The sequence below is a fragment of the Ictidomys tridecemlineatus genome, chromosome 2, assembly GCF_052094955.1.
Source record: "Ictidomys tridecemlineatus isolate mIctTri1 chromosome 2, mIctTri1.hap1, whole genome shotgun sequence".
Classification (NCBI taxonomy): domain Eukaryota; kingdom Metazoa; phylum Chordata; class Mammalia; order Rodentia; family Sciuridae; genus Ictidomys; species Ictidomys tridecemlineatus.
The window spans coordinates 136,177,017-136,190,367 of NC_135478.1; the positions used below are offsets into that span (position 1 = coordinate 136,177,017).

Genomic DNA, 13,351 nt, shown 5'->3' on the forward strand with positions numbered 1-13,351 from the left:
TACCTCTCAGTAAAATGCACTTAGAAGTATTTGTCAAATGTATGCAATTCTTATTTTAAAAAATCAAAATAATTTTTGAACAGTCTTAAGTACATTTATTTTTTATGTAATTTGATCCCCTTGGACATCATATTACCTAATTTATTTTAAGTTCAGAATTCTGTTTTAAATCACAGACAATCAAACCTTTCCTTAGGAGAAGCCCAGGGGTGGCAACTACCATGGCAGTAATTGGCACATCTGCCCTAATTTTATCTACTTCTTGGACTGCCCAATGTCCTGTTTTCTTAGGACTATGGCAAAGCCCTCACCAACTGGTTTCAAAGTAACCAAAGTCATAAAAGAAAAAAGACTATTTTGTTTTAATAAGAATCTCAAATGTATAAGGATCAAGCATACACAAGCTTAGAAGCAAATATGTAAAAGATACCTAGACAAAACCTTTAGATTGAAAGGGTTGAGGGAAATTCAGACAATCTATGCTTTCATTTACAAGGAATCCAATTTCTTTGCCAGTGATAATTAATCCAAAAGTTTGCAGAAACTTGTGAGGTATAATCTAATATATTTGCTACTACCTGCTCATTTGTTCCCAATAAATCTCCAGGGATTTTTTTTAAATGGGTAAACATTATCAAAGCTCACTGCAATCTTGAGGTTATACAAATAGGTGTAAAATACTCTGAATTTCCCTCCTTTTTTAAAACTCAGGAGAAACATTCCATAACTTTTTGCTCTCAAAAAGATGGGTTTGCATCTTTGTAAGTCCCATTTTGCAGGCATCTTAAAGGTTGCTTCTAAAAATCAAATGTGTCATGTTTCATTTTGTTAACTATTAATTGATACTAAATCTCAACTAATTAGACAATTCAGTAAAACAGAATCCCTAATCCCTTTAACAACTGAGTGGTATCCCATGTGATCCTCCTTAAAATGTATTTCTTTCTATAATGCTACATTGAGGCAATGGCTCAATACTACAATTTCTGAAAAAGATCTGAGAATTTTTTGAGAAGAATTTTTTTTTAATCAGAAAACTACCACAGCATTTTCCCACCTTTTCCTCTTAAAAAAAAAGTTAAATAAAAAATTCCATTAAGGTATCTTTATTTACTCTGCCCCAAGCTCCCGTGGGTAGTTTTCATAAGAGATTATTTAACACTTTTATAGAAACTATTATTTACAAAGTTATAATTATTAGTTAGACTTCAGCAATAGTAATAGAAACCACCTTTTACTAAATGCTTACTAGAGTCAGGTATTGCACAAAATACTATCTCTCCTAGTTTCCCCAGGTCTATCTGACTCCAAGCTCTCCTGGCTATGCCTGCTATATTGTCTCTGAGTTCCTTGAAATTGGCGGCCCAGTTCTTTCTCTCCTAGAACTTTCAGAACTAAAAAGTCTCTGGGCTGGGGATGTGGCTCAAGTGGTAGCGCGCTCACCTGGCATGCATGCGGCCCAGGTTCAATCCTCAGCACCACATACCAACAAAGATGTTGTGTCCACCGAGAACTAAAAAATAAATATTAAAAAATTCTCTATCTCTCTCTCTCTCTCTTAAAAAAAAAGAACTAAAAAGTCTCTACTCATGGAGGATCAAGAACTTATTACTTACTTGGTTTGTCAAGAATCATATGAGATCTGGGGTTGTAGCTCAATGGTAGAGGGCTTGCCTAGCAGGTGTGAAACATTGGGATCGATCCTTAGTACCATATATAAATAAATAAAACAAAAGTATTGTGTTCATCTACAACTAAAAAATATACAAAAAAAAGAATTATATGAAAGAGGGAAACTGAACTGAAACTAAGGTAGAGGGAAACCTACACTTATCCCATAGCTCAGAAATCTAGCAAGTCTACTTATTAATTTGGTCTCTCCAGAATCATAAGTATATCATTTATCAAAGAGATAATGAAAACAGAAGAATTTTTCTATCTGCTAAAGAAATGAAAAGACAGCTAACCACACTTTATTAAGCACTGCAAGAACTACCATTTTGGATATAGTGGGAAAGGAAATAAATCTTGAAATCTTAAAACCATAGCTACAATTTAGGCTAGGACACAGGAAAGTTGCTAAACTTCTCCAAATCTCCCTTTCATCAATATAAAATGAAAAGAAAAAATTACATATATATCTGTATCTATAGACATAAATATAGAGGCCTTCAGATATAGAGATATATCAATCACATAGTATGTGTTCAGTGGTAGCCAGAATGATTTTTTATCGCCATTAATACAGTGTTATCAATTGAGTTAAATATACAATACAATCATATGCCTGTTTAAACTGTACCTTCACACTTCCGTCGACTTAGTATAACTAAGGTGAAAAAAAAGTCATGTAAGACAAATGAATATCATTTACATTTTAACTTTCCAAAAACATCTTTAACATGGGTTAAAAAACAGATTCTCGATGTTACCTAATCTGCCATGATTTAACAGCACTTTGACATTTTCTAAAGAATGATAACCAAGTGCTGCATCTCCTCAAACTTGGAATTTACTAAGTCTCTGCTTGTGCCAAATTAAATATACAGCATAATGTCCCTACCAGAAATAACAAAGCACAGCTTCCTACTTTACTCCTTGATTGAATAAACCCAAACTAAAGCAAAGAAGATGTTATTTAATCATCTAACTAATTGTTTTCTTTAATATTTGAGTTAGAAGCTATTTCAGAAGAAAAGTTTAGAAGAAATCAACATGTGATTTATCAAGCCATTTAAAAGAAAAAATTCCCTTTGAAGGCTCTTCATTTGAAAGGCTCAAAAACCAGCATAAAAGGGGTATTTTCATTAATGAACCACTCAAAAGTAAACTGCCCCTAGCTATTCCACTCCACCCAAACTCCTAGGTTCAGCGCTATTAAAAATCCTTGCCTATGAGACACAAATGTCATTTTTAAAAAGATGGTGTAGTCCTTCCCTCCAACAAACACCACCCAAAACTCTATGAAGGAGTTTTGTAATAAAAAAAAATAAATGGAATTGTAGATGGAAAAAGACATACCTTGGGGACCTAGAAGGTTGGTGGCTTTTTGAAGTTGAGAGATAAGTTCATGTGCTTATCCACCGTAGGTAACACAGGTGATAGAGGAGACAAAGTATAAGAATGATGTCTTTAGATACACAAAATATGTAAAGGGACAATCCAACCATCATGACAGGAGCAAATTCAGTGAATTATGTGTGCATATAAATGTAGGGGTTTGGGAGCTATAGTAGAGAAAAGATGAAGTAGTTCCATTCTGACTGCACAACTTTTTAATGAAATAAAAGACAAAGTCTAGTTAAAAATAAACAGACAGATGGAGAAGATCAGAGGAGAGAGAAGATAAGAAGTAGTCATCTCAGAGAGGGAGAGAACAAATTAGATGAATGTGTTAAGTTTGCTGGGTAAGACTGGGGTCCACTTCAGAGAGATGGCCATAGATTCGAGGCATACAGCACAGTAGTGTGTTTTCTGGCCATATACTATGTTTGGGTACAGGCATGGAATAGATAAAGTATTAAGTCTAATCAGCACTGTGATTTTGCCAGTTGAGTACAAAGGAATGGTGTCATCATTAACAACAATGAAGTGTATATCTGTAATCTTGGTGCTCATGGTGCAGCATCAACATTGCCTCAAATCAGAATCTGTATTGTAATAGGACCTCTAAATGATCCATATGCACTTTGAAACTTGAGAAATACATGAGTTGGAGCCAAGTGAGAATAGAAAAAAAAATCATTAAGAGAGAGGACAGGTTAAAGAAGTGACAGATCAAGCTTTACATGACTCCTCTAGGTAGATTTTACAGCCATCAAAATTGATGGCAGGAGGAATGACAGAGTCAAAGAAATAGGCATATAAGAAATTGTCCAGGTGACAACAAACAGCCTGTGAGGCTTGGAGTCCTGGTGATTAAAGCAAATGAATATGAAAGAATAATGGGACAGCTGGGCATGGTAGCACTTGCCTAAAGTCCCAGCTACTCTGGAGACTGAGGGCAAAGAATCACTGGAGCCCAGGAATTGTAGGCCAGCCTGGGTTACATAGAGAGAGAGAGAAAGAAAAAGAGACAAAGAGGGAGGGAAGGAAGAACAAGAAAGAGAAGACAAAAGAAAAGAAGTAGAATGGAAAAGCAAAAATTATGTGATTAGTTCTGGTAGTCTTTTAAGAGAAGGAGATAGTTGTGGTTATAGCCTCATTGCAGGATTGGTCTCTTGGGCAATCTGTCCTGATCCTGAGGCAATACTGTAGTGGAAAGAGCTGTGGTTGTACTAGGAGCACATGAGACTGTGCATGTAGAGTAACTGAGGGGGAAATGGTAAGCTTCTTTTAGATCCACACATCAGCATGCCCTTGGCAACGAATTGTCTTTATACAAAAAATTATTAATTGCTTAGATTTAGGATAACTACCCAAAAATCTATGTTTGTACTAGAGAGTGTCATAACTCCATATAAGACGATAGGGGTCTAGGGTATATATATATATTAGTTGTAGAGGGACACAATAGTTTTACTTTATTTATTTACTTTTATATGATGCTAAGGATTGAACCCAGTGCCTCACATGTGCTAGGCAAGCACTCTACCACTGAGCTATAACCCCAGCCCTAGAGGGGTCTGTTTTTCTTGAAAAGAAGAGAGACAAGGACTCTCATAAGGGAGAAAGGAATAGAAGGTGGGGAATACAAGACAGTAAAGCTTCCTGGTAGCAGCTAAAGGATATGATTAGAAATGTGAGGCCTCCTGTTCTGAGATTGGGTAAGTTTCTCCTCTAATAAAAACCCTCTGCTTGGGCTGAGATTGTGGCTCAGCAGTAGAACACACCTAACACGGGTAGGACCCGGGTTTGATCCTCAGAACCTTTATAAAAATAAAGGCATTGTGTTGTGTCCATCTACACCTAAAAAATAAATATTTTTTTAAAACTCTCTGCTTTTCTTCAAAATGTTCAGTATAGTCTCCTGTTAACATGAGTATATTTTAAATGGAACCTTGTTGATATTGGAAAGAGTTGGAGATCAGCCCTGTCACAAGCAGAGGGGAACATTCAAATGTAGGCTCCTAGGAAGATTTTTTTTAAGAAATGGAAGAGAGCTTTGAAGAATAATGTCAGTCATCTATCTAAAGGACAGCTGCCTTATTTTTGAGGACTAGCTATCTTCTTTCTATGCACACTCCTTTTTCATCTCAAAAACTCTCTTGTTCTTACAAAAATACTTGTTTAAGGGACTGGAAAACATACCAATGCGTTAAAAATATACACTGAACATTACATAATTCTTAATTCCTTAGGCTAGGTGTTTTTCTGGGGCAATAGTAATGCAAAAAAAAAGCATCAATGAAATCAAAATATTCTTTTTAAAAATCTGAATTCTCATAAAAACATCCAAAAATATGTTAATTGTTCAACAAACAGAAAATTGCCCTCTCAATTATATCTACTTTTGTTTAAATTGCTCATTCTTAAAAAGTTGGCAGCCAGAGAATAGAGAGGGACAAAGCTCAATGGATAATCCATCTAAGAAGCTAAGCATTTCATGTTTATGAAATAACACACAAATAAAGGATCATTACTTTTCATAAAAATCCATTTCATGGGGCTGGGGATGTGGCTCAAGCGGTAGCCCCCTCGCCTGGCATGCGAGCGGCCCGGGTTCGATCCTCAGCACCACATACAAACAAAGATGTTGTGTCTGCCAAAAACTAAAAAATAAATATTTAAAAAATCTCTCTCTCTCTCTCTCTCTCTCTCTCTCTCTCTCTCTCTCTCTCTCTCTCTCTCTCTCTCTCTTTCTAAAAAAAATTCATTTCATGTATCTCAAGGTCTATGATTTTCCAGAAAGGATTAACAATGACTGAGAGAAAAATGAGCTGGGCACCTTACCTAGCATCTGAGACCACTGGGGTCTTCCAGTATAGACACTCTGCTCAAAATTCAGACAATTCAAATTAGATGCAAAGCTGTAATTATTATAGAAAACTGGATTATAATTATCTTGGCAATCACCCATGAAAATATTCCCCAAATATATTTAAAAATTGAAAACAGACTAAGATCTCTAAGCATATCCAGGAACTATCTTGCTATGCTAGCTTCATTCAACCTAAATTTGCATTTATTTCTTAATCATAGGCTGAACCAGTTCTCTACCAAGAGGAAACAAATTAATTCTGGGCTCCTGAGGAAAGACCCTAGTAGATCTCTTATTTCTTACAGGTAATAAAGATGCAATCAACTATGATCAATAATCACAGTACCATTTATATCACTGGGACAATTCAACAGGAAAAGCACATTTCCATCTTTGAAGAACACACACACATATACACATTCATATATATACATTATGCATATATATACATATTTAATATATAACACATATCATACACACACACACACACACACACACACACACACACACACACACACACACTGACTCTTTCATATCTTTGACCTTACAAAATAAAAGCCAAAGAGTCTAAATTTCTTTTTATCTCACAGTGAAATAATTAAGAGTGTATTCAAGATGCCAGAATTCTATGTGGAATGTCTAGGAGGGGTAGTTGATGTCTACAGAAATTTTTTTAAGAAATACCCTGTCTTAAAAATAAACAAAAAAATAAAATTTCTACTTCTGCCTTTAGGATGTTCAGAATTGTATTACACATACTTTCACCTCAGAAAAACTTTCTCCATCAAAGTCTAAAGCCCGAACTTCCATTATTTGATAAGAATTCACATAGATTCCAGCATTATTCCATGTTAAAATGCCCTTGAGAAGGATTTCCATTATTAATCATGACTATAATTTATTTAATAAGACTTCTGAGCTAGGAGCAAATTGGATTATGAGGCTATAGAAGTGAATTTGAGGAAGGGAACTGAGATCACAGCAATCTCCTCTCAATGATAGCAGGCTCTAAAAGAATTCTCAACAAGAAGGCAGAAAACCAGAGCTGGAGTTCATCTATTCAATCTAGGTATCATATCTCTTATCTGAAAAATAAGAAGGCTTAATTTGATGATATTTAAAGAGATTTTAAAAATGCAAGGACTTTCATAAAGTAAGGTAGCTCTGGCTAGAAGTCCATAATCAGTCATAAAGGGCTAGCAAGTAGAGAAACAAAATGTCCCTAAGATGATCATGAAACCACTGATGGAAAAAAGAGAGGAGGCACTGAAGGAAGCATCTCCTTTATTGAAATTATACAAGTAAGTTCCAGTGCTTACTTAATGTGTTGAAAAGCACTTCTATGGTGAAATCATAGGAATGCCTCAGGAATAAAAGGACCATAAACAGAGAGGGAAGAAACCTGGATACACATTGGATCACTGCTTTTTCAAATTTGAATTTTTAAAAAGTGTAAAAAAAAAACCAGTTTTACCCAGGGAAACAATTTCTTAAAAATAACAGGATGATTAGCAGTATTCTTGGATTTGCTGGCAAATTAAAAATGGTGACCTTTATGTTTTCTATCAAGAGCACTAATATTGAAATACCTTAAGTAAAATTCATTCCTTCTTTCAGCAGAAATTTACATGTGCCTAGTCTGTGCTTATATTGGTTGTGAAAAAAAGATATGATTATAAAAAAGATACCCCTTTTCTGAAATTTACAATATAGTATAAAAAACAAGAGATATATTAATAAATGCAATGAAATGTGATGCAACTATACTAAGCACAGGTTAGGGGTTTGAAAGAAGAGGAAATGTTTTTGTTTTTATTTATACTTTTGAAAGATCACAGTTTCTTCACTAGCCAAAGTCCAGAATTCATACTAACCAAAGTCCAGAATTTCTAAAGATAAGTTCAGACACTTACTGAAAAAGAGCAGCTCCTAAGCCATCTGCATTGCCCAAAAATTAAGATCAGTCAGAGGCAAATTTTCATTTCACTCCAATCCTGTGATAATATTATCATCAGATGGGAAAAGTAACGTTTGTTTTGTGAATGACATGGTAACAAATCTTGCTTTATAAAGTGGCTATAGTCAATGCTCCTTTTGGATTAAAAAAAAAAAAGCAAACCATCATGTGAGCCCCAAAGTCACTCACTTTCAGCAAATTCCTTTAATCCATTTAAGTGTCCTGTTACTAATCTTCTGATGAAGAAATATGCAAAACACAGAACTTAAAGTGAACAACAGAACCTTGTTATAATCAGACAGAAATACATTACAAAATACCCTGGAGAGTGTAAAAAGAAATTATTTCTCAAATTCATATCACACAAAACTTCAGATTATAGAAACAGGCTAAACTGATGTATTTTTTACCTGGTAAGGAACAATACTGCCATGAGCAGTGCCCCAACGTTTTGCTTCCTTTTGGCCAATGAGATAATTAACAGCTACCTGGGTCAAACATGCCACCTGCCAGAAAAAAAAAGAAAGAAAAATAAAAACAGTTAAGTTTATCCATATTCATGAACAGAATATTATATGAAAGTTATTTCACCTCATGTCATTATAGAAGAAAAAAACTGCCTAACCAGTTAGAAAATATACAGGCATTTATACTCAGTGTTATGTTATTGCTTGAGACTAAATAATAGTCAACTGAGAAATATAAACACATAAACATTCAGTTCCTGAAAAGATCATCTGAAGACAGAAGGTGACCAAGCATTTGGATCTTCAGTCCAGCCTTGAGCATCAGAGCCATAACAAAATACATGGGCCATGAGTATGTGTTTTTCTCCTCTCCACCTGTATCCTTTCACTTTTCACCAAGGCAACACATAAAAACCATTACTGGGAAGATGAACCAAAGTCAGAAGCTACATTCTTCTAAAATTCTCATACATAAAAAATAATACTAGTAAACTTGAATTTGGTTTAAGTCAATTTAGTTGGGTTTTCTGATACATGTTGCTCAAGAATCCTGACACAGAGTAGCAAGATTTTTTGATATTTTTCAAATATACTAGTGAGCCATCCTCATTTAAACAAAAATTACTGTACCACTCCCAACTTAGCCCTAACCCCCATACCCTCATTATTATACTCATTTCTCTTTGTGAGCACCACAGAATCTACTAAAGAAATCATCTAAAATCTCAGGGTTCACTTCCGACTCTTGCAGTATTTCATGAACAGATCTTGAAATCCTACAATACTTCAATTATCTATGAGGATAGCATAAGGATGTGAATTTGGGGTTTGGGGTTCCAATGAATACCTGTACCTCAGGGACCAGAAATATGTAAAGGAGTTGATCAAATGGTTTCCCATATTTTCCAGGGTGGGGGTGGGAGAGATGCTTCTGACTTCATGACATAACCATGATATTGCATTGACTTGTTTTTTCCCTATCTAGATCATCAGATGTGACTGGAAGCCTACAAATACATCAATTCAAACATTGAGATTAGATCCGGGAATGACTCAAGGGTTGATTTTTTTTTTTTTTTTTTTTTTTTTTTTTAGGGCTTGATGCCATAACCTTTTCTTTTCCTCTACCTGGCATGGCAGCTGCACCTCCTACAAGAAATATCAATAGGACTCACCCTGGATGAATCTCCTTGCTGGAACAGCTATTCTCCTTTACTTTATTCTTGAGCTTTATGTGCATTTTTACATTCATTTACTGCTCTGTTGAAATTGGAACTGCCTTATGGCAGCTGGTTCAGCTGCACTGCCCAGGTGGCAAAACTAATAAACTTTGAGTCATCCACTTCTGGACTTCCATCTGGTCTTGGGCATTTGAACCATGGAGCACTCCAGGGCTGCCTGGGGCTGCCTAGTGCTAATCACCATTTCACAGATCACTTCTGTGTCTTTCAAAATGGAAAATAAAATCAACATTTTGTAGTAAAAAATGCCCTGGATGAGAAGTCCAGATTCATGACTTCTAATTTCTGTCAACCTCTAAGTAGTTTTCATGACTGCAGGTATATAATTTAACTTATTTGACCTTCAAATACATTCTCTGTAAAGTCTTGGACATTTAAACTAAACTGATTGTTTTTAAACTTTAAAAAAATCAAAACTCTTACATAAAATCAAATAACACATGATATCCTAATATATAAGCAGGAAATTTCCAAAGTGCTTTGGATGAATCAGAGTCAAGCCTGCAACATCACTACAGGGAGCATGAACACGGATCACAATTTGCAAAATAGTACATGATCTTAAATTTGCTTCCAAGGTCTATGCTTCTGATTCTATTATTCATCCTAACAGTCTGGAAGATAAAAATACAGAAGGAATACAATCAAATCACTTCCTCAAAGAGCCTCTTCCTGAATTTGGGGAAATTTTATCAGGTCTGAAGTTCTATAAGAGAGGCACTTCTTTGATCTAGCTTTGATGTAGTTATGTTGTGGCTGTTTTTTCCTTCAAATAAATCCTAATGAAAGTCACCCTTTAAGGAGTTTGGATGCAAATGGAGGCTAAGAATTCAAATTAATAAAGGTAATTCCTTGCAAGCAATTAATCACAAGAGGCTTGTTATTTCTACTTCTCTACTTCAAAGTCAACTGGTGGTCAATAGAGCAACATTAGCAAGGCCTGCATGAGGTAACAGATCAGCTGGATGATCACAAGTTTATCTGTAAATCCTACAACAACCTGAGATATTTGCCTGGAATTGTCAAGGGCTGGGTTCTAAGCTAGTTATCAACCTGGCTGCCCCATCTCTTACCCACTACCTTATTCTTTCAATTTTTGACTTCTGTGTTTCTGACCCTGACCCACTTAGAGTGAATTTAAATGACGGGTCAGAACCTATCTCAGAAATTATTGATAAGTGGAAGACCATATCTACTTCCTCCATGCAGTGGTAATTAATGAAAACAAAAAGCAATTCAGAATCAGCAGGGCTACCGCTTGGCAGAAGGTTAAATAAGATTTTAAGCTCGTTGCCACTGAAAAAACAAAGTGTGATTTGTCAGTAACTACTCAAAGGCAAAGTTAAGGGGGAAAATGAACTCTGTTTACAAAAAGAAAGCAACAGGGCTAAACTTAGTAACTCAATATTTAAAGGGGGCATTACAAATCTGAAAGTAATCCACTATTTACAAGGATTTATTTTAAGGCAGGAGAAGGGGGAGAAAGTCAGTAGCTATGACATGATTGTGTATGAAAAATCAGAGGTTTCCTGGGCAATTAATGACAAATTTTCCACAAATTAAAAGAATGCAGGATGTGACTTTTAGGTTAATAACTATATACTGTATATCCATTCTAAATATTGCATTGGATCATTACTTTCATCCCCTACACTTAGGCTCATTATTTCATCAAGTGGACGCTATATAATTTACTCAGAATGTTGCCTTTATATGGTTTCATCTAAACAAAAAAGCCATCTCTGGTTTAATAATAATCATTCTGACAGCAAAACTATTATTTTAGATAACAGAGTGTGTCCTGATATTTTTTGTTTCTAACCATAAAACCAATGGGGTGGTCAAAGTGGATCTCAAAAAGAACAGTCCGAAAAGATTTGAGGAAAAATATGCTCAAATATTGTCCAAAGCACCTTCATGATGTCTGTCACTACCTGATCACATGTGTCACTTCCTCAAAATGATCAAGCTGCAATAATAGAATCTTTAGTCTCTAAAAGGGAAATAAGTTTGGCAGGTAAAGTATGTACTATAAACCCTTTGTATGTTCTCATAAAACAAAACTAGAACTATGGTCCATTGCATCAAAACAAGTAAGTTTTTTCTTCCTGCTATGTGCATATGTTCTGGCCTCCAACTAAATTGGACTAAACACCAACCATGCAACTAACTTCCCCATATTTCTAAGCATTCTTGAAAGTCCATTTCAACATCATCTTGTATTAAGCCCAACTCCCATAACCCAAGCAAGAAAATATTTTCCCTGACTCTGAATTAATACAATGCCATAAGATTCTTTCTGCACTTTGACTGCCTTATCCTATGATTATAATTTTAAGATGACAAAGTTAAAATGACCTAGATCAATTGTTCCTAAACCTAGTTGTACATTATAATCACCTAGGGAATTCTAAGACCTACCCAGAACTCCTGAATCCAGAAACAGAAGCTGGGGGAAAAAACAATTTAACCAGTGAACTATTAGTTGCACATCTTATTTAAGAATCAAAGCCTTGAGAAAATTCAGTCAAATTACTTAATAGATGACTAAATAAAGAAGTAGAGAGGAGGAGGAGGCATAACTTATCTGAGGTCACCCAGATGATAAACTATTCCACTGAAATTGCTGTCTCCCTTGCTATGATAGTATTTGTTTCTTCTCCTATATCTCCTTTTAAAGTCGTGTCTATTTTATTTATTTATTTATTTATTTATTTTATTGTTGGTCGTTCAAAACATTACATCTTTCTTGATATATCATATTTCACGGTTTGATTCAAAAAAAGGGTTATGAACTCCCATTTTTACCCCGTATACAGATTGCTGAATCACATCAGTTACATCAATTACATTTCCATTGATTTACATATTGCCATTCTAGTGTCTGATGAATTCTGCTCTCTATCCTATCCTCTACTATCCTATCTCCCCTCCCCTCCCCTCCCCTCCCCTCTTTTCTCTCAACCCCCTCTACTGTAAATCATTTCTTCCACTTGTATTATTCTTCCCTTACCCCTCACTTCCTCTTGTATGTAATTTTGTATAACCCTGAGTATCACCTTCCCTTTCCATGCAATTTCCCTTCTCTCTCCCTTTCCCTCCCCCCTCTCATCCCTATTTAATGTTAATCTTCTTCTCCTGCTCTTCGTCCCTACTCTGTCCTTAGTTACTCCCCTTATATCAAAGAAGTCATTTGGCATTTGTTTTTTAAGGATTGGCTGGCTTCACTTAGCATAATCTGCTCTAATGCCATCCATTTCCCTCCAAATTCTATGATTTTGTCATTTCTTAATGCAGAGTAATACTCCATTGTGTATAAATGCCACATTTTTTTTATCCATTCATCTATTGAAGGGCATCTAGGTTGGTTCCACAATCTTGCTATCGTGAATTGTGATGCTATGAACATCGATGTAGCAGTGTCCCTGTAGCATGCTCTTATTAGGCCTTTAGGGAATAGACTGAGAAGGGGAATAGCTGGGTCAAATGGTGGTTCCATTCCCAGCTTTCCAAGAAATCTCCATACTGCTTTCCAAATTGGCTGCACCAATTTGCAGTCCCACCAACAATGAACCAATGAACCCTTTTCCCCACATCTTCGCCAGCACTTGTTGTTGTTTGACTTCATAATGGCTGCCCATCTTACTGGAGTGAGATGGTATCTTAGGGTGGTTTTGATTTGCATTTCTCTGACTGCTATCGATGTTGAGCATTTTTTCATGTACTTATTGATTGATTGTATGTCCTCCTCTGAGAAGTGTCTGTT

General features: G+C 35.6%; 1 protein-coding gene across 8 annotated transcripts in view; it reads right to left on the reverse strand.

Moving 5' to 3' along the window:
• Positions 1–13,351, reverse strand: part of Sugct (succinyl-CoA:glutarate-CoA transferase) — a 679,655-nt gene that overhangs the window by 500,739 nt on the left and 165,565 nt on the right. For all 8 annotated transcript variants that reach the window (XR_013435050.1, XM_005319213.5, XM_021722294.3 and 5 more), the window contains one exon: positions 8,288–8,383. Coding sequence is in view for 7 of the 8 variants with exons in the window: in XM_005319213.5 (XP_005319270.2) it covers positions 8,288–8,383 (96 nt within the window). In the remaining variant the exon portion in view is untranslated. The remainder of the gene's footprint in view (positions 1–8,287; positions 8,384–13,351) is intronic.